Genomic DNA, 27,835 nt, shown 5'->3' with positions numbered 1-27,835 from the left:
TAAGTAAAGAAAAGTAAAGAAACCTGCTGCAACGACAGCAGAAGGACTGAACAACTACAAGAATGGGCAACTGTTGCCAACAGGTTTGATTCAAGGTAGTCTGTTCATAATCAAACCTCCAGTCTGTAAGGCTCCATGCTCTCCCTCTATGACCTAAAGCAGTGGTCCCCAACCTTTTTTGCGCCACGGACCGGTTTATGCCCAACAATATTTTCACGGACCGGCAATAAGGTGTCGCGGATAAATACAACAAAATAAAACTAGTGCCGGTACCGAAAAAAGAAGATTTATTCATAACACACGTGAAAAGACCCAGGAAAACCGAGTTAACGATAAAAACGATAACAAAATAACGCTGAAAACCGATAAAAACCCTGAAAACCATACATTTCACACCTGAGCCTCAACTCTCGCGGCCCCGGTACCAAACGACTCACGGACCGGTACCGGTCCGAGGCCCGGGGGTTGGGGACCGCTGACCTAAAGTATCTACCACAAGCTGCAAACTATCCCACGAATACATTGAATGCCACAACCACATGTTCAACTATATATATAGCATATATTATATTAGAAGTATGAAACACTAACAATTTATCGTACTTTACACAATGTACCTGGTGTGACTGGTAGCTAAGCTAAAGTTAGTATAGTTAGTATAGTAACTGCAGAATTTGAAAACTAACTAATTCTAACACCCTGTGTCAGAATTTGTGTCCTTTGTCTAATTTGTTGCCTTTAGTACCTTTTGATCCTTGCTCTTCGCCACATGAGCAATAGTGAACTTCTGTGCGATAATCAGATGTGTTGAAACACTAACATTAAAGGCATCCATTTTCCCACAGACAGACCACAGCGTGGAAAAAGCCTTGCCAATCATTTACATATTGCCAGTTTTTGGAAAAAGGTTCATTCGAGTCTACAGTAAATTTGTACCACTTTTGATATAAATGTACACCACAGTCAGAACCTGGCCTAGGTCTAGATTTAGGAACTGATGAAGAACAAAAGGGAATACAGAAAGTGTAATGTGGTATGGTTACACTGCCACAAACCTAGAACACAGTGCTATTTTCAGCAATCTCACACTCCAGCTTCTTAATCAACCAAAGACCCAGACAGAGCTTTCCTTTATTTGAAAGCCTGATGCTTAGCCTTGTCCACCCCAGCTGTAAAGCTCAAAAACCAGTGTTATTCATTATCACCTATCGTCCACCTGGGCCTTACACAGAATTTCTGTCTGATTTCTCAGACTTTTTATCTGATTTAGTGCTCAGCTCTGATAAAACAATCATTGTGGGTGATTTTAATATCCACGTAGATGCTAAAAATGACACATTCTAGATCTTGTTTTAACATATGGCATAGAAACTGAACATTTAACAGTTTTTTCTGAAAACCCTCTCTTGTCTGGTTATTTCCAGATAACATGTAAATTGCCTTGGTAAATCATGCACTTGATGGTGACCTGTGCAATCGGCTTGAAGTTGGTCTGCATTGTTGTTTACAACATTACCACTGAATTCCTGATGAAAGCTCTTAGGGTCCTGTTGATCTTGTATAGTTCTAGGCATTCCGGTATCCATGTGCATGGTGTTGAGTTTTCCACTCTGGTGTTTCTGCCAATTTCTATCTGTGCCTTTCTTGAGCCATATGCCTGTTCATCTTAGCCACTATGATGCCCAACAGGAGCTTCCATCTGGTACTGAAAATCTGAGGCAGGTTATTGGCTGGTAGTTGGATGGGACAGGTCCCTTCTGAGGACCCTTGGGGATCAGGACTGTCCACTGTTCGATTAGCTTATATGGTTATGTTTCACCATTAGCAGCTGGTTCCACTTTCGTTCATTAGCAGCTGGTTCAATTTGTGCTGACAGTCGCTCATTGAGTGCACTTAGCTTCTTTTACCAGTGCACGGGAATCATGCCAGAGGCTGGTGCTGTCCAACTCTTTATGCTTGATACTCTGTGTTGGATGTCTATCACTGCGATGTTACTGGATCCTGTTCAGGGAGCTTGCTGTAATCTTCTCCCAGCTGTACTAGCCACAGTGCATTGTTGTTATGGGTTGCATCCTTTTCCCATAAGGTTTTTCAGTATTGTTCTGTCTCCAGCCTTGGTGGGACTGTTCTCATATTGTTCATCTGACACTGAGAGTACACGTTGGATGGTTCAGTGGAGAACCTTGTTTATTATCCCGGCTTCTATCTCATCACATCTTTGTGCAGCTCTGATAGTTGGCCTCCATGCTACCTTGATCTTGGCCTCTAGTTTCCTTATCCATTAAAAGTACTGCTTCTTGTGGCTGTTTATCTTGTAGCTAAGCGTAGTAGTGATCACTGCCAACAAGGTGTAGGGTGTAGTTGGTTGCAGTAGGGATTTCCCATAATGTTGCATTCACATCTTCTTATAGACCTTAACACTGTAGTTCACTGAATCAAATGAAAGCCTTCATAAATTTAAATAAAGTCATCAAGTGACTATCTAAGGGAAGGAAGACAAAATCAAGTTATTCTAGGATGTTTGAATTTGAACTCAGGGTGGTGATAGGCAGCTTAATGAAGGTTGTCTCCTCCTCCATACTCCAGGTTCATGTAAACCTGTATGGATTAACACAACAAATTACTTTTGGGTCAACTCAGAAATTATTCAAAGTAAACATTTGACTAACGACTTTCTCTTGGTGGCTAGTTTTGAAATCTGTCCAGAATAGGCTAGTCTATTACTTTCCTCACCTGACCACAGTCTTTAAGTGAAGTGTCTTCAGAAACCCAAACATCAGCTTCAGTTCTTCTTCAGTTTTCTTTAACTTGTTCAAACTCAGGTCTAGCACTCTCAGGGGACATTGGGTCGAGTTAAGAGCTAAGAACAGATAATCACAGCCTTTATCTGTAATCTGACAGTCCTTTATCCTGTAGAAGAAAAGATTTTTATTTAACAGTGACTGCTGTTTTTTATAGTCTCCACAGAGGGAAATTAGATCTTATACCTTAGAGTGTTAAGTCTAGAGTTTTGAGTCCACAGTCCAATCGACAGAAGCTTTACTCCTGAATCTTGTAGTTTGTTGTGACTCAGGTCTAGCTCTCTCAGATAGGTGGGATTTGACTTTAGAGCTGAAGCCAAAGAAGCACAGCCATCATCCATAATAAGACAGTCCTTCAGCCTATAGAAATATTTTAAAAAAAAGAAAAGAAAAAAAAAGAAATTACAATAAAGCAGTCCCTCGCTATAACGCAGTTCACCTTTCACGCCCTCGCTCTTTCGCGGATTTTTTGTGCAATTTTGCATGATTTTTTTTTAACAGCGCATTGTGTTCTGCGACGTGACTGGCTATAGATCACTGTCAATCAATCTCATTCCGTGTCTCCTGTAAAGTACAGAATGCGTTCAGCTTGTCAAATTTACATAAATCTTTGATCGCTAGCAGTGTGACTCTGAAGTTCTGTACTGTATATTTGTAGGTTTTCTCCCCGACAAACACAACAATGTCAACGAAACATTTTGCACCATCAAAGGCACCTATGGTAGCACCCAAAAGGCAGAGGAAGATGCTAACTGTCATGGTCCTGAGTCTGCCGGCTCAGTGTTTTGGATTTCTTTATGCTTTTGTTTATTCTGAGTATGTATTCTGTTATGATTTGCCATCTGTTAGGGTTTTGTTCTGTGCCTGCCCTGGTCCCACTTCTGTGTTCTGTCTGTCTATGGTGTCACTCACACTGTCTGCTTGTGAATCTGTCTGTCTAGTTCAGTGTCTTGTCTGGTTCTCTGTGTCTGAGTTTCCTGTTTTATTCTGAAGGTCCCCGTTTCATGTGAATGTGTTCAGTTTACATTTCCCCTGTCCCGTCAGTTCTGATTTCTCCCAGGTGTGTTGCCCTCCTGTCTCTCATCCCCTGATTATTGCTTTGTGTATTTAAGCCCTGTGTGTTCTCCTGCCTGTTGCCAGCTCGTCTGTGTTCCATGGTGTTCTGTTCCTCTGTCTGCGTCTCTCTGCCCCACACCCCATTTCTTATGATCTCAGGTTTGTCATTTAGTTTTCCCAGTTTAGGATTTCCAGTCATTTGTCATTTCCTCACTGCCTGTTCTGTCACTGCCACTTCTGTAAATAAACGTCATTCTCATCACCAGTCAACTGCCTGCATTTTGGGTCCTTTTCCTCCTTCACCACATGGCTCAACCCGGCAGCCGTGACACTAACCATCGCACAAAAAGTAGGACTTCTGGACATGTTAATGGAAGGTAGAAGTTACCGTATTTTTCAGACCATAAGGCACACTGAAGTATAAGACGAAACAAAAATAGTCAGATAAGTCAAACTTTACTCAATTCATTCTCCTTGCTTCCTCTACTTCCCTACCATTGATTCATTAATGTTGAATTCTCTCACAGCTGCTCTCTTCCCATGTTCTGGAAATGAAAACAGGGTTTGAGCTTTTGTTTCATTCTGTAATACTGGACTTATTGTTCTACGAAGCTTTGAACTTTGAGAGTGTTTAAACAAGAGAGAAAAGTGTGAAAATGATCATGCCTATCTGAGAAATGTGTGCAAAGTGTGTAGTGAGGGATTTTACAGCATCAAAACATCTATAATAATTGTAAGAAATAAAGCTGTCTACTTTGCAGGCTATTTTTAGAATGTAACTCCTGCGATAAACGAGGGACCATTGTAATGGATTGCGCAGCAGTAGGTGATATATATATATGCAAAATAATTATTCCTGGGATTCAGACTCTACAAAAGGAGAAATTAGATTTTGTACCTTAAAGTCTTCAGGCTACAGTTTGGACTCTCCAGTCCAGCAGACAGAAGTTTTACTCCTGAATCATGCAGTTTGTTGTGGCTCAAGTCTAGCTCTGTCAGACAGGAAGAGACTGACTTCAGAACTGAGTCCAGAAATGTACAGCAGCTTCCTGGTAGTTCACAGTGAGTTAGTCTGAAATTACAGTACATTTATTTACAATTCAGTCACAGATTTATGCTCATCATGTAATATTACTGGCAGCAGATTAGTGGTCCTGACTTTTCTAATTGTCTGGTGAGTCTGAGGATAGTCAAGTCACTGCAGAACAATTTGAAGAATTATTATTAATTCTTTACATTTAGAATTATTGAATAAAGGTTACTTTAACCTCCTAAGACCTGAACTCTTCCACGGCATGCATTTTTAATTTCTCTTTGATATTTGGGCATATTGGGGCCTGATGAATGTAAAAACAAAGAATTAGATTTTTTTTTTTTACCTTATTTTTGTTTTTAAGAAAAATGAGAGCCACATATGAGGATATTCATTTAAAATTTTAATAGAACAGTAGCAGTATAATGTTCTTGTAAGTGGATATCAGGCCCGTGTAGAGCAAAATTGAGTATTTTGGTCTAAATAACCCAAAATGTGATGTCCACATATGTGGACGGCAGGTCCTAGGAGGATAAAGTAAATTAAACCTAGATTACTTTGGATGAGATTATAGATATGTGACACTGTCAAACACAGACCTCAAGGTTTCCAGTCTACATTTTGGACTTTCTAGTCCAGCTGAAAGCTGCTCCACTCCTGATTCCTGTAGCTCGTTTTGACTCAGGTCCAACTCTTTCAGATAGCACAAATTGTACTTCAGAGCTGAGCCTAAATGAACACAGCTGATCTCTGACAAACTGCAGGACCTTAGTCTGAGTTTATAAAAGAAAAAAAGGAAAAAAATATCAAAAATATAACAACAAATTTTCTAAGTAAACATTTTTCAAAAAGGTTCTTTTTACATGAAATCTCACCAGATGTCGATAACAACCCATCCAATTCACACATGAAAAGATACCAAACCAGAGATGTATTTGGCCCTGAAAATGTTAGAAATATGGTACCTAACCAGATTCTTACTCTGGATGGCATTAACTGTGCCTCCAGTAATGCTATGAGGAACCTTGGAGTCATTTTTGACCAGGATATGTCCTTCAATGCACATATTAAAAAAATATGTAGGACTGCTTTCTTAACAGGCCGCTTATCTTATCTTAATGACCTTACATTACCATATCAACCCATTAGAGCACTTCGCTCTCACACTGCAGGCTTACATATTTTTATTATTATTTGTTTGTTTACTTATTTATGTTAAGGTTAAATCTTGCATTTTTCCACCTTTCTTCTTGTTTTATGCTTTTGGGCAATTTGAAATAACTATGAATAATATTTCACGTTAAAGCCAACCAACCATTGTCAACTAATACATTCATGTGACAGAGTCTTCCAAAAAGACGGATTTGTATAAACACGAACTTTTGCCAGCATGTGCATCAAAGTCCAGGCTTTTGGTTTTCCGGTATACAATACCGCTTAGTTACAATTTTAGAAATCAATTAAAATTACTATATGCGCATCATAAAAAAAAAAATCTAAATATTTTTTCAGACCTCAAAGTCTCTAGTCTCCAGTCGGGACTCTGTAATCCAGCAGAAAGTCTTGTCACTCCTATATCCTGCAGGTTGTTTCTGCTCAGGTCCAGTTCTCTCAGGTGGGAGGGATTGGACTTCAGCGCTGAGACCAGAGAATCACAACTGATCTCTGTTAGTCCACAGTTAGCAAGTCTGTTGTTACAGAATAATACCAATCAGAAAAGGTTTGGTTAAAATTATTATCATGTAAAATTACTCAAATCTGCTTCACTTATCAGTAATAGAAGTTAATCTATATATTGTAACAAATGTACAACAAATAAATTGAGGACTTTTTTTGTATATTTGCCTGCACAATTTCAAGAAGAATACTACTCACAGCCCAAAAACTAATGTATTTTCAAACCAAAACCGTCTACAAACTATTAATAGTAATTTGAAGTGCATCCAGAAAATATTCACAGGGCTTCACTTTTTCCAGCAGTGCAGTCAGTTTTGGGGGCATTGCCAGGAGAGGATGGTAGACAGCTGGTAACCTTGGTTTAATCATGCCTGCCCTATTTAAGCAGTACGTCGGGACTCAAATGAGTGGAGAGTTGGAGGAGAGAACCAGCGGCAGCAATGACAGCAACAATGTGGTGGTGGTGGCAACATCACCTGGCAGCACACAGTGGTTGCAGTGGCTGTTGCCATTGCTGGTGGGATGGGGCCCAGGTAGCAGCTCTCAGCTTCCCTGTAACACCGAGGATATCCTTTGAGTACGTCTACAGAGCAAGGATGGTCAAGGGAGACCAAGAGCTTTCCAGAACTAGATCCACTGAACATATAACACATGTTCTTAAACAGCTCCATTGGCTCCCAATTCACCTCCGTGTCAATTTCAAGATCCTGCTTCTCACTTTCAAAGCACTTCATAACCTCGCTCCTCCATATCTATCCGATCTTCTCCATACATACTCACCCCTTCGTACACTCCGCTCTTCTTCAGCTTCCCTTCTGTCAGTTCCACCTGCTCGCCTGACTACCATGGGACTCAGAGCCTTTAGTTGTTCTGCCCCGAGACTTTGGAATGCACTTCCACTTGCTCTACGGACCACACACTGTCTCACCTCTTTTAAATCACTACTCAAAACCCATCTGTTCAGAATTGCATACACCTGATATGTCTTAGGCCATTTTTACCTTGCTCAGTTTTTATATTTGCTTTTATACTTTTATGACTGTTTATGTCTAAATTTTATCTACCATGTTTGCTATATATACATTTTTTTTAATGTTTTTTATGGTATTGTTTACGTGCTACTGTAAGGTGACCTTGAGGGTCTGAAAGGCGCCTATAAATAAAATGTATTATTATTATTATTATTATTATTATTATTATTATTATTATTATTATTATTATTATTGTTCAATCATGCCTCCCCTATTTAAGCAGCATGCCAAGACTCAGGAGTAGAGCGTGGGAGGAGACGAGCAGCAGCAGCAATGACAGCAACAACAACGTGCCGGTTGTGGAAACATCATGTTTTCAACATTTCTGTGGTTTTTCTGCAGCAGTGGCTACAGGACCATTCTGTGAGCCAGAACCCAGACTTAAACCCAATTTCAGATCTGAAAATGGCCGTGCAGTGATGTTACCCATCTAACCTGATGTTGCTTGAGAGGTTCTACGACGAATGTGAGAAACAACTCAAAAATAGGTGTGCCCAGCTTGTAACATTAAACCCAAGAGGGCCTGAGCCTGTACTTGCTGCCAAAGGTGCTTCACTGAAGTATGTAGAATTTTGAGGTGAAAAAATGAATTTAATCACTTTTGGAATGTTAGATGACAAAATGTACAAGGACTGTGAATACTTTCTGGATACACTATGTTTCAAAATTGAAAGTCATAAACACAGTAAGGTTTCCACACAGCCCTAAATCACCACTAAAAAGTTATTTATGACTAAAAGATTTATGAGGTTCAAAGGCAAAATTGAACTAACAACAGTGTTTTAAGTCGACAGTTTGGACTCTCCAGTCCAGTAGAGAGCTGCTTCAGTCCCAAATCCTGCAGTTTACTTCCTGTCAGGTCAAGCTCCATCAGGTGGGAGGTGTCAGACTTCAGGGCAGAGGCCACAACTTTGTAGTGAGTCTCTGACAGCCAACATTCAGAAAGTCTGAGAGTGAAGAAATAATGGAAGTCAGGGATTTATCATAAATACTAAGGACAGAAAACAAAAATGGCAAACACTGTAAATCAGGGGTCCCCAATCCCAGTCCGCGAGGGCCGGTGTCCCTGCAGGTTTTATATGTGTCTGTGATCCATCACAGCTGATTTAAATGGATAAATTACCTCCTCAACATGTCTTGGAGTTTTCCAGAGGCCTGGTAATGAACTAATCATGTGATTCAGGTGTGTTGACCCAGGGTGAGATCTAAAACCTGCAGGGACATCGGCCCTCGTGGACTGGGATTGGGGACCCCTGCTGTAAATGGAAAGTTCAAAAAGTTTTGTTTTTTTTGTTTGTTTGTTTAATGGGCCCACAGTGGGTAGCTATGAGTGCACTGTGGAGCACTCATAGCTGTTGAGTCATATTTATCTCATGGAAGACCCAAGTGGGTGGGTGTCAACGGACACCTACCCACTGTGGCCTCTCACGGTCATGTTTGTTAGTGCATTAATAATAATAAATACACATTATAAAGGATAAGTGGAAGAGAATGAATGGATGGAACATCATAAAGGGAAATTGTGCTATAGAAAGATAGATACCGTATCCCACAATGAACAGCAATTAAAGGTAAAGTGCCACAAGTGGCTGGTAAGGGCCTTATACTACAATAGAATAGAATAGAATAGCCAACTTATTATCATTTAGTGCATACACCGGTTACTGCACATTAGAATGAAATGTCAGTGCATTTACGTGCCATCAGACTGTATAATAGATAGATAGATAGATAGATAGATAGATAGATAGATAGATAGATAGATAGATAGATAGATAGATAGATAGATAGATAGATAGATATTAAATTAAAAATTAGGGTATGTGCACATAAGAATATAAGAAATTTGTCCATATACATTTTTATTAAGAAAACTGTACAGAATATTAGGAAATTAATATCGTGCACAGCAACTATGAGATCATGATGAAAAACAAAGAAGAGTAAATAAGTTATGAAGTAATGAAGTTTGTTAAAAATCAGTCAAAGGAAAGCAGACATTGTGAAGAATTTGTCTTGGGACACATGAGGCTGAGAGAATCTTTTTACTGTCATGTGCTAAAAATGCAACAAGTGTTATATGCTGTCCCTTTCGGTGAAAAGAAAGCAATCTAACCATTCACACAAACAGACACCATGTCCAGCTGGTTAGCCACAGGATCTCTGCTCATCATTCTCAACCACCTTTATTTATTTATTTATTTATTTATTTATTTATTGTTTCACACATGGTACAACGGTAATACAGTTTCGATGCATGAAAAGGAGCAGGAAGAAGAATAAATTCTTATTGACACCTGCCCCCTATCTGTGATAATACAAGTAGGCAACCAAAATTACACTCTGGCAATATTCTACACATAATAAAACAAAACAAACCAAACACAACAATATACTCAACAATGAGCAATACCACTAAATATCAGACTAAAAGGATAATTTTTCTACAATTAAATTCTGCTATTTTCAACTTCTTCATATTGGTTTATCATTTTATTCGTATAGCAGATTTTAAATTGAGAAACATTTGTACAACACTTAAGATGATCATTGAGAGAATTCCAGTTTCTTATGCCTATGACTGTTGGACACATTTACCTTTGTGTGGTTCGAGCAAACCTTTGCTTAAAAAAAAAAATTCCTTCTGCCGTCCCCATTTTGTGATCACAGTACAAATAAACTTTGTAACTTAAGAGGTAGTGTTTTATTTTTTGCCCTAAACATATTAATTTATGTCTGTAATTTCACTATATCTTCTCGTTTTAATAATTTCGATTTTATGAACAAACTATTAGTGTGTTCTCTATATTTAACATTATGCATAATTCGAATCGCTCTCTTCTGTAATAAATATAATGGTTTCATATTAGTCACATATATATTCCCCCATACTTCAACACAATAACTCAGATAGGGTAGAAACAATGAAAAATATAATATTCTCATTGTCTTGTAATCTAATATATATCTTACATTACCCAGGATATAAATACTTTTAGCCAACTTTTTTTTTAACATGTTCAATATGAGGTTTCCATGTTAACTTCTCATCCACTATTACACCCAGAAAATGGAATTCTGTCACTCTTTCAATTAATACTCCCTCTATAGATAATACTATCTCTTCCTCCTTTACACGGTTTCCGAATATCATAAACTTTGTTTTTTCCAAATTCAGCCATAACTTATTTACATCAAACCATTTTTTTTAATTTTTTTCATTTCAATAACCATAATTTTAGCCAATTCTTTCAAGTTTTCTCCAGAACAGTAAAAATTTGTATCGTCTGCAAACAAAACAAAATTTAACATTTTTGACACATCACAAATGTCATTTATATATGAATTAAAAAGTTTTGGTCCTAAAACAGAACCTTGAGGGACCCCACATTCTATTTTCATTCTATCAGATGAATTGCCTAAACACTGCACATACTGAAACCTATTATCTAAATAACTGCTTAACCAGTTCAATACTATTCCTCTCACACCATAAGTACTTAACTTAGAAATCAAGATGGAGTGTTGCAGAGAGTCAAAAGCTTTTTTTAAATCAATGAATACCCCTATAGTATATTTATTATTATGTGTTGCTGATGAAATCTCTTCAATAGTATTCATTAATGCTATTGCTGTTGATCTGTTCTGTCGAAATCCGTACTGACTTTCGCTTAACAGTTGATGTTTTTCAATGAAACTATCAAATCTTTGTGCAAAGAGTTTTTCAAGCACTTTAGAAAACTGGGATAGCAATGATACTGATCTATAATTATTAAAACTATGTCTGTCTCCTGATTTATAAAGAGGGATAACTTTTGGGGATGTATCCCATTTTGAACTCAGAAATTGCCAAGCAAAGACTTCAAAGACCAAGTCAAGACTAAGGCCTCAGGTATGGGAAGTTTGCTATACTTCTTAGGCATCCCTGTCTTCATCACACCTTTCTACAGCACTAGCAGTTGGCTAACTTCCCTTTGTGTTGCCTTTATCTTGGCCTCTAGTCTCCTACTCCATGGAGGGTACCGCTCCTTGTGGCTGTTGATCTTGTAGCCAAGCATCTCAGTGATCACTGCTGCCATGGTGTAGATTAACTGGTTGGTTTTGGTGATGGTCGCTGTAGGATTTTTTAGTAGACCTTCAAAGGGCACTTCCTACAGTCTTGGTAATCAGCCACGGAGGGTCCAGGTTTCCAGCTTAGTCATAATCCTGCTCTCACACTCAACACCTTCAATGCCCAGATGTTCTTGGGACTTGGTACCCAATCGCAGCGGGTGGGGATGATGACATCACTCTGCTTACTTGACATCCTGGCTCCCCCTTGCCAGGTGTTAAAGATTCCATAGGTCCCACATACTCTTCATGTTATATCTTCCTATTCTCATCCCTTGACCCCTTTATGCTTACTTGTTCCAGTAGTCCACTTCTGATCACTGTGTCCTGGTTCCTGGACACCTGACATGTAACTTGTTAATCCAGGAAATATCCAAGCCAGGCTTCAGTTATATATATCTCACACATATCCGAAGTAGGCTTGGGAATTAGAGGGGCCTAGCCTGGGGACCCTTACTCGATACATACGCTCTAGTCAAGAGTCCAACCCCCACTGCTTTATTTATTTATTTATTTTTCTTAAGCATTAAATAAAGTGCCAAGATAAGGTTAGGAGGAAAAAGGACAAGAAGGAAGTATCTGAAGCAAACAACCAACTCGAGGGAACCAACTGACAGAGATCCTCACTAGGCTGTTCAACTTCTCCCTGACTCATGCCATTGTTCCCTCCTGTCTGAAGGCCTCCACCATCATTTCCACTATGCCCAAAATGTCTAGAATAGACAGCTTCAATGACTAAACATCTACAGCCCTCACATCTGTAGTCATGAAGTGCATAGTTTCTCAGCACATCAGAGTCTGCCTACCACCCTCGCTTAACCTCCACCAGTTTGCGCACAGAGCAAATTGGTCTATGGAGAATGCCATCCCCATCACAGAGAACTGAGCCATCGGGAGAAAAGAGGAGTTACATGAGAATGGACTATAATTCAGTCTTCAACACCATAATCCCAGACATCCTTATCATCAAACTGGACCATCTTCAGATCCCCTGGCCACTTTCTCCATGTCCTGAGGAAGAATAACCTGGACCAGAAGCTGCTGCTGCCCTTCTACCAGTCCTCAGTGGAAACTGTGCTCTCCTACTGCCTGGGTGTTTGGTACACAGGGACCACAGCTGAGAACACGAAGTCTCCACAGAGGGTAATTAATACCCTCTAAAAAAAATCATTGGCTGCCATCTGCCACGCCTTCGCCAGATCCTCCTGTTGCAGGAAAACAAGGGCCATCACATATGACCCCTTACATCCCGCCCACCACCTGTTTGACCCACTGGTCTTTGGTCAGCGCCTCCAGACTCACAAACAGCTTCTTCCCCTGGCCCATTCGGACTGTAAACAACACTATTAAAGAAAAGCACAACATTCAACTACTCGTTAGCCTCAAGACAAAAACAAAAAAAACAAAATTTACAAAAAAAATTAATAGAAAGGCTGATCAATTCTGAAACAACATTCTTTGGACACATGAAAGTCAGATCAACCTCCAAGATAATGGATGGAAAAACAAAAGACGGAGCAGACACCTCTAAATACAGCAATACATGGCTGTTTATTATATATGCTATTTAAAAATGACACCACAACAGAACTGTCAAATGTACAGGAAGATATTATTCTCCCAGTCACTGACATGTAGCAAAGCTTCACAAGACACATAGACAATGATCTACAATATTCAATCACTCTTTATTTATAAAGCACTTTTCATACAGAAAAGTAGCACAAAGTGCTTTACATGGTTAAAAGCAGTCCACCCCACCCCACCCCACCCCGCCCTCCAACTCACTCCCCACAGTCTCATTAACATAAACGATCATGAGTACATACACACACACACACACACACACACACACACACACACACCACAAACACACAAACTTAAAAGGTCAAATTGGGCTGGGCACACATGAGCCAGGTGAGGAAACACTATCACAGGGAGCCGTCTGCACCGGGAGCCGGTCGCAGACCGCAGCCTCCAGGCTGGGCACACAGCAGAAGGAAGGCAAAGAAGCCCCCCAGCCAGGCTGAGAGGACCCACGGAGCCCCGGCAGCCACGGTCGATCACAGCCCCGATGCAGAGAGCCCCCTAGGTAAAAGCTAAATTAAAAAGGTGGGTCTTGAGCCTGTTCTTAAAAACATGTACGTTCTCTGCAACCCTGAGCTCCTCCGGCAGGCTGTTCCACAGACGAGGAAGCCATACCACTGAAAAGCTGCCTCTCCGTGAGTATGTGTCCTGACTTTAGGGACAATCAAAAGGCCAGTACCAGAGGACCTCAGGGTCCACAAGGGTTCATATGATAAAAGCAAATCTGAGAGATAAGAAGGCCCAAGACCATTAAGACATTTAAAAACCAATAAAAGAACTTTAAAATTGATTCTGAAACACACGGGGAGCCAATGCAGCGATTCTAAAACCGGTGTAATGTGGGCCCGCCCTCTGGTCTTCGTCAGCACACGAGCTGCAGAGTTTTGCAAAAGTTGCAAAGGTGAAATATTGTTTTTGGGAATACAAGAGAGCAGGGCATTACAGTAATCAATGCGACTGGTAATAAAAGCATGCATCAACATCTCAGCGGTCTCTGTGCTGTGGTTCACCCTAAATCCAGACTGAAATATCTCCAGGATCTGTTTATCATTCAAAAAATCATTAATCTGAGTAAAAACAAGTTTTTCTAAAATTTTACTTAAAAATGGTAAGTTGGATACAGGTCTGTGGTTATTAAAATCGTTACAATCCAAATTGCTCTTCTTCAGAAGGGGCCTCACCACCGCCGTTTTAAAGGCAGCAGGGAAGACACCCGACTGAAGAGAGCAATTCATCATGTATAAAAGCTCCGCTTCAAAAATTCCATAAAGTGTTTTAAAAAGTGGAGAGGGGATTGGATCTAAAAGACATATGGTGGGTCTCACTGTGGAGAAAACTTTCTTAAGGTTCTCAGCATTAACCAGGACAAAGCTGTCCAGTGTCTCCTCAGGTACAATCGAGCCCTCAGATGTGTTTAAAATCATATCACGAGAAGATAAAATGTCACATCTGATGGTGTTGATTTTTCCCCTGAAGTGGTCTGCAAACTGCTCACAGAGCGAGTCTGTGGGGGTTCTTTGGGAGCTGTTAAAATCAGGGTTAAATAAATGATCTATGGTGAAGAAGAGGACCTTGGGATTATTTTTGTTATTACTGATTATTTTGGCGAAGTATGAATTTCTTGAATTCCTGAGTGTATTATTGTACATTTTAAGTTGCTCGCAAAGTATTTGATGGTTGATTGCATTTTTATCTTTCCTCCATCTCCTTTCTGCTGCCCTGCAATTTCTTTTCAATTGTTTGACTTCTTCGTTTCTCCAGGGTGATACACGTTTTACGTTAATCTTTTTGGTGGTGAGTGGAGCAACGGAGTCCAGGCTTCTCTTCAGTTTGCTGTTAAAATGATTAAAAATAAAATCACAGGGTGCAGGTAGAATCACAGAGGGGCATTCGTCTAAAACTCTGGTAAAATTTGCAGCCACTTCAGAGGTTAGATAGCACCTCCTCACAGTTCGCACCGAGGTCTCCCGCTGAATAAAACCAGTGATGTTAAAAAACACACAGTAGTGGTCAGAGACAGCCAAGTTAACAACAGAGGACACACTGGTGGACAGCCCATGGGTGATGACCAGGTCCAGAGTGTGTCCTCTGTTGTGAGTCGGCTGCGTGACGTGTTGGGTAAAATCCATACAGTGAAGAATGTTGAAAAATTCTTTTGATGTAGAGTCAGGATTATTTATGTGCAGGTTAAAATCACCGGTTAAAATTATCATATTATATTTTGAATGTATGTTTGTTAAAAATTCTGAGAATTCCTTGATAAAAGCAGCACTGTCTTTAGGTGGTCTATAAATTGTGACAGATAAAACTGGAGGGCTGCTAAAAACAATAGCGTGGAATTCGAAAGTGGTAAAATGATCAAATAAAATTTGTTTGGTGGTGAGTGTGTTGTTGGTTAAAGATGCAGTCCCACCACCTCTCTTACCACTTCTAATAGAAAAAGAGAAATTAAAATTTGGTGGGGAGGCTTCAGTGAGAACAACTGGTGCATCCGAACCCACCCATGTTTCAGTTAAAAATAAACAGTCAAGTTTATTATCTAAAATTAAATCATTAATAATAAAAGACTTATTCAACAGAGAGCGGACATTTAAAAGTGCCATACTGATCGAGACTGGTGGATTTTTGACAGTAGAGATCAATGGATATTGACATTTTTGAAGACATTTTAGAAGAGACCGGAGGTTATTAATGTTTTTGGAGTAACTGGATTTATGATCATTCTGTTGCTCTCTGTGATTATGACAGGTATTGTGTTGACTGTGGGAGAGAGAGGTCCGAGTCCAGAGTTTTGTGTATTACCTTTAAAAGTGGAACAAATATAGGAGCTGGGACCAGGGAGACATCAGTCAGTGGCAGACAGATCAGCAGGTAATGTCGATTTGGGGTAATGACAGGGCAGTGTGCGGGAGAGCTGTACGCCAAATGCCAAATTGGCGGACAGCAGACGGCATCCCCAGGCGTTGAGGTGGAGCCCGTCTGCCCCAAAAAGATGCCTCCTCTCCCAGAAGGCATCAAAATTGTTAATAAAACCCACACCGTGGGAGACACAGGTGGAGGAAAGCCAGGTGTTAAGGCTGAGCAGCCGGCTGAAATGGCCTATCCCTCTGCCGCAGGTGGGGGTGGGCCCGGAGATAAAAGCACTCACCTGCAACTGACCAAGGAGTCTGAAGAGTTGGAGGAAGTCCAGCTTCAGCAGCTCAGATTGCTGTTTGGGGATATCATTGGTGCCGATGTGGATGATGAGCCGGTTGGCCTGTGGGTGGGACGCCAGGATGTTAGGAATTCTGTCCACTATGTCGACGATGGTGGCTCCCAGGAACAACACCGTGAGCGCCACACTCATCCGCACGTTCCTGACGATGGAATCCCCGAAGACCCGCGTGGAGAGAGGAGGTGCCACCGGGGGCTGCTGGCCATCTGAGACGCCCGCGCCACGGCACCGGGTTGTTCAAATGGAGATGCACCAGCCGGACCGCGTGAGTGACTCCCACGTAGCCGCAGCGTGGGTCTTCTTCTCCGAGGGGCCGGGGTAAAGCACAGCTCTCTGCGGTGAGTTCGCATCACAGCGTCGGGCTGCCCGCCGCGGCTCCGGGGGCATAGTGGTGAAGATGGCGCAGACCTCAGCGACACAGCGGGATGGTGAGGGCTAGCGGCCAGATGAGGGAAGTCCACAGGATCCAGGACATTGAATTTATTCTCCAGTACTACCGCACCGGAGGGGTGAGGGTGCGAGAGACGGATCCTCCTAGCCCCTCTGCAGCCACCACGCGTTGAAACCAGCAGTTCTCGTCCATGGCAGAAGCACCAGCGACGCAAGTTGAGAGCCTGGGTTGACTGTTGGCGGGATCTTGGGACACAACAGCTGGGTGGTGCACTGTGTCGGCTAGCTCAGCGCTAGTAGCGGTAGTTTGAGCTTTGCCAAGGAGGATCGTGTCAAGTTCGCGTTCACCACCCTGGATCTGGTATAGCGTGGATATCCTTTGTTCCAGCTCGATCACTTTTTGGCTCAGGTTGATGCAGCTTTCACAACTGGATGTTGAGGTAAGTGGTGCCATGACCGTAAAGTCGTAAACTGGATCTATTGTGTAAACTCAACAGACCCAGGAGGAATACAAAGCCCGTTTATGTGAAGCCTATGCAGCTGCATGTCACTGCTGAAGAGCAAACCAAAGGCAGGAGGAAATCCATTCTATACTCCACAGGTTCAGACTTCAATTATTCCAAAGAGCTTTAACAAAATTCCTTATTTACTATTAAGAAAAGAAGATTTTGTATGAAAATGACCAAAATTGAATGAAATGTTTTTGTTGAAACTTTCAAATTAAAGCTCAGAATCTGAAAGTATCACACTATTTTCATTTTAAATCGAAATTAGTGTGAAGAGAACAAACTATAAAAATGTGTCACCATTCAGATATTTCTAGACCTTAGAGTATATATCAGACTACTCATGGCGTCTTTACAGTTTCTAGGATGATATTAACATCTGGACTCACCGAGCCTTCCTGCAGTTTCTCACAGCTGGAATAAGCCTTAGTCTACCCTCCCACGATGTGTTGTATTTGTCCAGGTCAAACTCATCCAGAACCTCCTCTGTCATCTGTAGCATGTAGGCCAGAGCTGAGCAGTGGATCTCAGAGAGTTTCTTCTCTGATCTGTTCTCTGACTTCAGGAAATCCAAGATTTCCTGATGTACTGAGAGGTCATTCATCTCCATCAGACAGTGGAAGATGTTGATGATTCTGTCAGGAGAAATAAACTTAGCTTTCATCTCCTTCAAGTTGTTAATGATTCTCTCAATAACTTCTGGACTGTTCTCTGTCTGACCCAGCAGACCACATAATATTATTTGGTTGGACTCCAGACAGAGGCCATACAGGAAGCGGACAAACAGGTCCAGGTGGCCATTTTCACTCTGAAGAGATTTTTTTAGGCCCATGTGCAAAAAGTCAGCTACAGATGTGTAATTCAAGTCTTCATCATAATCCTCCTCATCATCTTCCTCCTCTTCATTCATTTCATCTTCCAGGAAGTCCTCCAGCACCTCCGTCTTCCTGTTGGTGAAACAGTGGAACATGTAGACTGCAGCCAGAAACTCCTGAATGCTCAGATGAACAAAGCAGTAGACTGGTTTCTGGAAGATCACACACTCTCTTGTGAAGATCTCTGTACAAACTCCTGAGTACACCGAGGCCTCTGTCACGTCCAGACCACACTGCTCCAGGTCTTCTTGGTAGAACATGATGTTTCCTTTCTCCAGATGTTCAAACGCCAGCCTCCCCAGCTTCAGAAAAACTTCCCTGTCAGCCTCCGTCAGCTCCTGTGGACTCGTCTCATGTCCCTCATGGTACTTGTTCTTCTTCCTCTTTGTCTGAACCAGCAGGAAGTGTGAGTACATGTCCGTCAGGGTCTTGGGCAGCTCTCCTCTCTGCTCTGTAGTCAACATGTACTCCAGAACTGTAGCAGTGATCCAGCAGAAGACTGGGATTCTACACATGATGTGGAGGCTCCTGGATGTCTTCATGTGGGAGATGATTCTGCTGGACAGCTCTTCATCACTGAATCTCCTCCTGAAGTACTCCTCCTTCTGGGCATCAGTGAAGCCTCGTACTTCTGTTAGCCTGTCAACGCATGTAGGAGGGATCTGATTGGCTGCTGCAGGTCGGGAAGTTATCCAGACGAGAGCTGAGGGAAGCAGATTCCCCTGGATGAGGTTTGTCAGCAGCTGGCTGACTGATGACTTCTGTGTGACATCAGACAGCAGCTTCCTGTTGGTGAAATCCAATGAAAGTCTGCTTTCATCCAGGCCGTCAAAGATGAACAAAAGCTGAGAGACAGCCAGCTTCTCTGCTGTGACCTTCTGTAATGTTGGATGGAAAACATGGAGCAGCTCCAGAAGACTGTACTGCTCATCTCTGATCAGGTTCAGCTCCCTGAATGAAAGCAGAACCACCACACTGACATGTTGGTTCTCCAAGCCCTCTGCCCAGTCCAGAGTGAACTTCTGCACTGAGAAGGTTTTTCCAACACCAGCCACGCCGTTGGTCAGAACCACTCTGATGGCTCTCTGTTGGTCAGGTAAGGCTTTAAAGATGTCCTGGCACCTGATTGGAGTGTCATGGAGGGCGTCCATCTTGGAAGCTGTCTCCAGCTGCCTCACCTCATGTTGGGTATGAACCTCTTCACTCTGTCCCTCTGTGATGTAGAGCTCAGTGTAGATCCTGTTGAGGAGGGTTCTACTTCCTGTTTCATCACTTCCTTCAGTCACACGTTCACATCTCCTCCTCAGACTGATCTTATGTTCATCTAAAACCTCCTGCAGACCAACATCTGCTGAAAGACATGATAATATTAAAGACCAAAAAGGAAGAAAACTTCAATGTTTGAAAAAATCCATTAGCAGACAGATGTTCAATCTTACTATGTATACAGCTCCTCTGTCCAGCTGACTGCAGTCCAGTGCTCGATGTTTCTCCATTATGGGGACAGGAGTCATCTTCTAATGAAGCAGACTGGTCCCAGTATGAGTCAGCTTGTTGTCTGCATAACCAGTGTCCACAGCTAGTAGAAACTGGATGTTTCAGGACATCCTGACACAAAGCACACATAGGCAGCTGCTGACCCCCACCAGCAGGACTCCTGTTATTGTCTCTGTGAAAATTCAGGAAAAATAAAAACTAAGTCCAGATGAACAGAATCAACTTTTAGGGATTTATTTACCTGGATGATTGAACATGCATCAATACGTTTTATATATTATTGCCAAATGTAATAATGCACTTTTATTTAATCCTACATAGCACACATAGGCTCTGACGTATTTAAGTGATTCTCACAATAGTTACTATTCTTCAATCAGTACACTTGGGGTTCGCTCTCACTTGGGGTTCGCTCTCTTTGCGGTAGAGTATCACTTCCTGTTCCACCTGCCGGGGGTCAAACTCTGGTTATTGACGATTCTGTTCTCAGACATGTGAAGCTAGAGACACCAGCAACCAAAGTCAATTGTCTTCCAGGGGCCAGAGCAGGTGACATTGAGGGAAATTTAAAACTGCTGGCTAAGGGTAAATGTAAATTCAGTAAAATTATGATTCACGTCGGCAGTAATGACACCCGGGTGTGGGCTTCATAGATAATTGGCAAACCTTCTGGATGAAACCTGCTCTTGTTAGGAGAGACGGCATCCATCCCACTTTGGATGGAGCAGATCTCATTTCTAGAAATATGGCAAATTTATTAAACCCACCATTTTATTGAACATTAAAAAATCACAAATAAAGAACAATACAGTATCCACATCTGAACCAAAGAGTAAATCTGTGAAATGTGGATTATTAAATATTAGGTCTCTCTCCTCCAAGTCTCTGTTAGTACATGACTTAATAATTGATCAACAAATCGATTTACTCTGCCTTACAGAAACCTGGTTACAGCTGGATGATTATGTTAGTTTAAATGAATCAACACCCCTGAGTCATTCTAACTACCAGAAACCTCGAAGCACAGGCCGAGGGGGCGGTGTGGCAGCAATTTTTCACACCAGCCTATTAATCAACGAAAGACCCAGACAGACTTTTAATTCATTTGAAAGCCTGATGCTTAGCCTCGTCCACCCCAGCTGTAAAACTCAGAAACCAGTCTTACTTGTTATCATCTATCGTCCACCTGGGCCTTACACAGAGTTTCTGTCTGATTTCTCAGACTTTTTATCTGATTTAGTGCTCAGCTCAGATAAAATGATTATTGTGGGTGATTTTAACATTCATGTAGATGCTAAAAATGACAGCCTCAACATGGCATTTAATCTGTTATTAGACTCAATTGGATTCTCTCAAACGGTAAAAGAACCCACCCACCACTTTAATCACACTCTAGATCTTGTTTTAACATATGGAAGAGAAACTGAACATTTAACAGTGTTTCCTGAAAACCACCTCCTGTCTGATCATTTCCTGATAACATTTACATTTACAATAATTGATTACACAGCAGTGGAGAGTAGACTTTATCACAGTAGATGTCTTTCTGAAAGCTCTGTAAGTAAGGTTAATATTATAATCCACCCACTGTTATCATCTTCAATGCCCTGTACCAACATAGAGCAGAGCAGTGACCTGAACGCTACTCCAACAGAGGTCGATCATCTTGTTATTAATTTTACCTCCTCACTACGTACGACTCAGGATAATGCAGCTCCGGTGAAAACTAAGGTCTCAAATCAGAAGTACCTGACTCCATGGTATAATTCTCAAACACGTAGCCTAAAGCAGATAACTCGTAAGCTGGAAAGGAAATGGCATATCACAAATTTAGAAGATCATCATTTAGCCTGGAGTAATAGTTTGTGGCTTTATAAGAAAGCCCTCCGCAAAGCCAGAACATCTTACTATTCATCACTAATTGAAGAAAATAAGAACAACCCCAGGTTTCTCTTCAGCACTGTAGCCAGGCTGACAAAAAGTCAGAGCACTGTTGAGCCAACAATCCCTTTAACGTTAACTAGTAATGACTTCATGAACTTCTTCACAAATAAAATTTTAATCATTAAAGATAAAATTACCAATAATCATCTCACAGATGTAATATTATCTACAGCTACTTTTAGTACCATCGATGTTAAGTTAGACTCTTTTTCTCCAATTGATCTTTCTGAGTTAACTTCAATAATTACTTCCTCCAAACCATCAATGTGTCTTTTAGACCCCATTCCTACAAAACTGCTCAAAGAAGTCCTGCCATTACTTAATGCTTGAGTCTTAAATATCATCAACCTATCTCTAATAATCGGCTATGTACCACAGGCCTTCAAGCTGGCTGTAGTTAAACCTTTACTTAAAAAGCATCTCTAGACCCAGCTGTCTTAGCTAATTATAGGCCAATCTCCAACCTTCCTTTCATATCAAAAATTCTTGAAAGAGTAGTTGTCAAACAGCTAACAGATCATGTGCAGAGGAATGGCTTATTTGAAGCGTTTCAGTCAGGTTTCAGAGCTCATCACAGCACAGAAACAGCTTTAGTGAAGGTTACAAATGATCTTCTTATGGCCTCTGACAGTGGACTCATCTCTGTGCTTGTCCTGCTAGATTTTAGTGCAGCGTTCAGTACTTCTTGATGCATTCTCAATCATCCAGGAAAGTAGATCTCCAAAAGTTGAATCTGTTCATCTGGACGTAGCGTTTGATGGGAGAAACGTTTCGTCACTCATCCAAGTGACTTCTTCAGTCTCAGCTGACTGCAGGTTTCCCCAAACCTTATAAACAGTACATTTGCATAATGACTGAAACCAGCCCACTGAAGGAACAATGGGCTGTGAGGTCAAGGGTTTCTGGAGAAGACACTTGGATGAGTGACGAAACGTTTCTCCCATCAAACGCTATGTCCAGATGAACAGATTCAACTTTTGGAGAGCGTTCAATACTGTCGACCATAATATCCTATTAGCGCGATTACAACATGCTGTAGGTATTACAGGTACTGTACTGCAGTGGTTTGTATCATATCTATCTAATAGACTCCAATTTGTACATGTAAATGGAGAGTCCTCTTCACACACTGAGGTCAATTATGGTGTTCCACAGGGTTCAGTGCTAGGACCAATTCTGACTTTATATATGCTTCCCCGAGGGAGTATCATTAGAAGACATAGTATACATTTTCACTGCTATGTAGATGACACCCAATTCTATCTGTCCATGAAGCCAAGTAAAACACACCAATTAGTTAAACTGCAGGAATGTCTTAAAGACATAAAGACCTGGATGGCCGCTAACTTTCTGCTTCTTAATTCAGATCAATCTGAGTTTATTGTACTCAACCCTGAAAATCTTAGAAATATGGTATCTAACCAGATTCTTACTCTGGATGGCATTACCTTGGCCTCCAGTAACACTGTGAGGAACCTTGGAGTCATTTTTGACCAGGACATGTCCTTCAACGCACATATTAAACAAATATGTAGGACTGCTTTCTTCCATTTGCGCAACATCTCTAAAGTTAGAAATATCCTGTCTCAGAGTGACGCTGAAAAACTAGTTCATGCATTTATTACTTCCAGGCTGGACTACTGTAATTCTTTATTATCAGAAAGTCCTAAAACCTCCCTGAAAAGTCTTCAGTTGATCCAAAATGCTGCAGCAAGAGTCCTGACAGGGACTAGAAAGAGAGAGCAGATTTCTCCTGTATTGGCTTCCCTTCATTGGCTTCCTGTTAAATCCAGAATTCAAAATCCTGCTCCTCACATACAAGGTCTTAAATAATCAGGCCCCATCTTATCTTGATGACCTTGTAGTACCATATCACCCTATTAGAGCACTTCACTCTCACACTTACTTGTTGTTCCTAGAGTATTTAAAAGTGGAATGGGAAGGAGAGCCTTCAGTTTTCAGGCCCCTCTTCTGTGGAACCAGCTTCCAGTTTGGATTCAGGAGACAGACACTATCTCTACTTTTAAGATTAGGCTTCAAACTTTCCTTTTTACTAAAGCATATAGTTAGGGCTGGACCAGGTGACCCTGAATCCTCCCTTAGTTATGCTGCAATAGACGTAGGCTGCCGGGGATTCCCATGATGCATCGAGTTTTTCCTTTCCAGTCACCTTTCTCACTCACTATGTGTTAATAGACCTCTCTGCACTGAATCATACTTGCTATTAATCTCCGTCTCTCTTCCACAGCATGTCTTTATCCTGTTTTCCTTCTCTCACCCCAATCGGTCGCAGCAGATGGCCGCCCCTCCCTGAGCCTGGTTCTGCCGGAGGTTTCTTCCTGTTAAAAGGGAGTTTTTCCTTCCCACTGTCACCAAAGTGCTTGCTCATAGGGGGTCATATGATTGTTGGGTTTTTCTCTGTATTTATTATTGTGCTATCTACTGTACAATATAAAGCACCTTGAGGCGACTTCTGTTGTGATTTGGCGCTATATAAATAAAATTGAATTGAATTGAATTGCTAATAGCAGCTGCAGCCAGAAAATACCTTTGACCCCACAGAATTAGTCATTGAACTTTTTCTCACAAAAAGACAAAAGATGATGTACACACAGTGTTCGGGAGTAACGGAATACATCAACCGGCATTACGTATTTAAAATACAAAATATGAGTAACTGTATTCCGTTACAGTTACCATTTAAAAAGGTGGTATTCAGAATACAGTTACTTTGTTGAAATAAATGGATTACATGGCAGTCTTTTCCTGTTTTATATGTTAGGCTATGCCCTCTCTATTTTTGGTAATTCCACGCTGGTGGAAACACAAACAAAACATGCATTAAGAGGCTCTAATGCCTGTCTCTCAATCTCGTGGTCCATGTCACCTCCAATTGCGGCCCGCATAATGACATGAAGAAATATTTTCAAAACTTATTATTCAAAAAATGATTTAATATGAAGGCAATAGGCAAAGTGTTACAGGCCTATGCCTGTAACACTGCATAAAGAATTTAGCATTATGGGCAGTGTAGTCCGTGTTATCTGTCTGTGAGCGAGGGAGAAAAATCATGTTGTTCCTCCGAAACAATAGGTTCTGTTGGAGCAGCCTTATAATTCCCTTGAAGCACAGGCAGACGCAAGTGGTTTTCTGTCACTGGTTTATTTGAAGACTTCTCTCCAAAGCCACCGTGAAAACTATACAGCATTAACAAAATAAAACTCAGCGTAAGACAGAGCACTAAAAATAACACTGTACAACAAACACGATAAATCAATAAATACCTCATTGGCTGCATGCTGCAAAAAGGGAATTAGCCGCCGTTCTTCTGAGGCTTCCTTTAACCGTTTAACCGTGTGTAGTTAAAGTCCACTTAACATGACTTTCAACTTGTAAGAGAGCTTGACTTTCAAAATAAAAGCACCAAAACTTTGACTACATAAAATAACAAACATAAAGTAATGTACAGCTTAAACAATTTACAATGATGACACGGATCTTGACAAGATAAAGAAATAATCCAAATTATATACAATGTCATCATGCCAACAGCTACAAGCCTTTCAATGCCTCTCTCTGTCTCTCGCTAGCAAAGTTGACCCAGACAACAAAGTAAAGCAAGTTTTCAGCTACGAGCCCGACACGAACCCGACGTATTAGCCAGAGGTCTCTTTACTACGGTTCAGAGCCGCGGACCCGTTTTATATACACTGTGAGATTATTATATTATCTTATGCCACGTTATACCCCTAATTAAAGATTGTGAAATCATTATGTAGTTTCAGGTTGCACTGTTACTCATTTTATATTAAGATTTAAACATCTAGTTGGTATTGGTATGGTGAGTAACCTTCAGTAATAGTAATAAATCACACAGCAATAGTACATTCATGTAGTTGTAAAAAGCTTGATAATATATTAAGTAATCCAAAGTATTCAGAATACGTTACTCTCATTGATTAACTTAACAGAATACGTTACAGAATACATTTTGGGCCATGTATTCTGTAATCTGTAGTGGAATACATTTTTAAAGTAACCTTCCCAACACTGAGTACACAGTGAGAGTGTGTGTGTGTGTGTGTGGGGGGGGGGGGGGGGGTCAAAAACACTTACTTTGGTTCAGCACTGAAATATGGAGGTTCTTCTTTGGAACAATTGCTTTTCACTGCAACATAGCTGCATCCTGGGAACTCTGCTGGTTCCTCCTCTTCCTTCACATCATTTATCTTCATCTTCACTGAGTCAGCCTGAGAGGGAAACCAACTGTGAGTGCCAAACAAAAAGTGTCTGATGCTGACAGGTGGGGCGCTGTGATTGGTCCACTTGAAGTGATTTGACCAATGAATAAACAGCAGGGTTTCACCCAACATCTGCCTGTCTCCTGTCCAATTACAGATGCAGGATTCCTCAGCACACTGAGATCTTTGTGAATACAGGAACTGTCATCTGTTTCACTAAACAACAGTTTTAGCCCCTCCCCTTTTTAGAAAGCTTTCTTCTAATTGGCTGACCTCACATAGGGGTTAAACACAAAGTGCATGACGATATAAGTCTGTCGCCTCTGCATGACATTAAACATATGAAAGACTGAGTCTGTAAAGCAGTCTGATCTTTGAGCTCACAGGCAATCCTGGGTTTTCTTACTGATTACGTATAACACTGAGCTACTTATTAGAAGCTCTGGACATGTTTGATATGAACAGAAAACAGGAGAAGAATAGATCCACAGAGACTCACACAGTCAAGTTTAATGTTGGTACCAGGAGCTGACGACATCACTGATAAAAATCTGCTGTTAAACATGAGCGAAGGAGGAGTGTCATATCGACTGTGTGTGTGTGTGTGTGTGTGTGTGTGTGTGTGTGTGTGTGTGTGTGTTAAATAAAAAGAAAGCTGAGAAAACACTAACCTGTGTCCTCTAAGCTCATGTGGCAGCTCCCTTTATTTCCAGGAAGTGATTCAAATATGTGTTCGAACAGTTAGAGCATGGGGGAGGGGCCATCAACAGCAGGAGGAAGCGGAGGTAACCAGGGCAATGTTTGTGTTAGTGGCACAGACACACTCGAGCATTCCTCCGAAGTCTGACGGTTATCAATAAAAACTCCTTTTCTCTTCACGGCGCAGATGTGTTGTTTCAGCCATCAAAAGCTGTTTTTAATATATTGGCACCAGTACATTTCTCTGAAATCTTACTTTTAGGAGTAAAAGGAAGAAGGTGTGATCGATTGCACGTTTGTGAAAAAGGGAATAGTAGACTGATACACTGAATATTCTTTTACTGAAAATCATGTCATATCGTAACGTTTGAATCAGATCGAAAAGAGATCAGAACCTCAAACAGGGGAGACTTATTTTACTTACTTTTATTCACCCACTCGTATAACCAAATACAAAGAAAGTACAAAACATGGAAATAAATACATCAAACCTCATCTTTATATAAATTAGTATAAAAAATTTGTGTTCATTTGCATAATGAATGCATATTTGTTTCATGAGTACCATCACCATTGGAGAAGAAGAATGGAAAAGCATTAAACAAGAAAAAAACTAAAAGAAAGTACACAAAAAAGATGTACATGTAGTACCATTGTTTTTATCGATAACGACCATTCATCCATAAATCTGTTTAGCAGTAATTTTCCCATAATTCCTGATCTGCCCTCAACCTCTCCAACAAACAACACCGAGCAGGGCAGAGATGATAGAGACACATAACAAAAACGTACCTCAAAGTATATAAAACATATACACATCACGCAACAAACACAGCAGTACTGTTCATCCAAAATACTTTACCTGTTCATCTGTTTAGAGGCAGTCACCCTCTACAAAGTAGGCAATAGAAAGAACATATATGTCTTTGTAGGTGTCGATAGCACTCTGTCCTTCACAGCACATATAAATAATATCACTCGGTCTTCCTACTTTCATCTCCGTAATATTAACCGTCTTCGTCCCTCACTCACACCACACAGTACCACCATACTTGTCAATGCTCTTGTCACATCTCGTCTGGATTACTGTAACTCTCTTCTCTATGGTCTACCTCATAAATCCCTCCATAAACTGCAGTTGGTTCAAAATACAGCTGCTCGTATTATTTCCAGA

The 27,835-nt window shown here is 41.0% G+C and overlaps 1 protein-coding gene across 3 annotated transcripts; it reads right to left on the bottom strand.

Moving 5' to 3' along the window:
* Nucleotides 1–368: 368 nt before the first annotated feature.
* LOC116330608 (NACHT, LRR and PYD domains-containing protein 12-like) lies at nucleotides 369–26,674 on the bottom strand. Of its 3 annotated transcripts, none has more exons than XM_039617804.1 (11): nucleotides 26,634–26,674; nucleotides 25,838–25,971; nucleotides 19,720–19,949; nucleotides 17,795–19,631; nucleotides 8,372–8,545; nucleotides 6,405–6,578; nucleotides 5,490–5,663; nucleotides 4,756–4,929; nucleotides 2,988–3,161; nucleotides 2,734–2,910; nucleotides 369–2,598 (listed from the first exon to the last, which is right to left on the bottom strand). In XM_039617804.1, exons 2-11 carry the CDS (start codon nucleotides 25,954–25,956, stop codon nucleotides 2,589–2,591), a joined length of 3,243 nt encoding a protein of 1,080 aa, XP_039473738.1. In that variant the 5' UTR covers nucleotides 25,957–25,971; nucleotides 26,634–26,674; the 3' UTR covers nucleotides 369–2,588. The 3 variants fall into 3 exon arrangements, with proteins under 3 accessions (XP_039473738.1, XP_039473739.1, XP_039473740.1); XM_039617805.1 differs by having other exon boundaries at nucleotides 17,795–19,628; XM_039617806.1 differs by lacking the exon at nucleotides 369–2,598 and having other exon boundaries at nucleotides 2,743–2,860.
* Nucleotides 26,675–27,835: the final 1,161 nt, after the last annotated feature.

This window comes from Oreochromis aureus, linkage group 9, assembly GCF_013358895.1.
Source record: "Oreochromis aureus strain Israel breed Guangdong linkage group 9, ZZ_aureus, whole genome shotgun sequence".
Taxonomy (NCBI): Eukaryota; Metazoa; Chordata; class Actinopteri; order Cichliformes; family Cichlidae; genus Oreochromis; species Oreochromis aureus.
The sequence above is the reverse complement of the archived record's forward strand: the minus strand, read 5'-3'. Positions and strand labels throughout refer to the sequence as shown.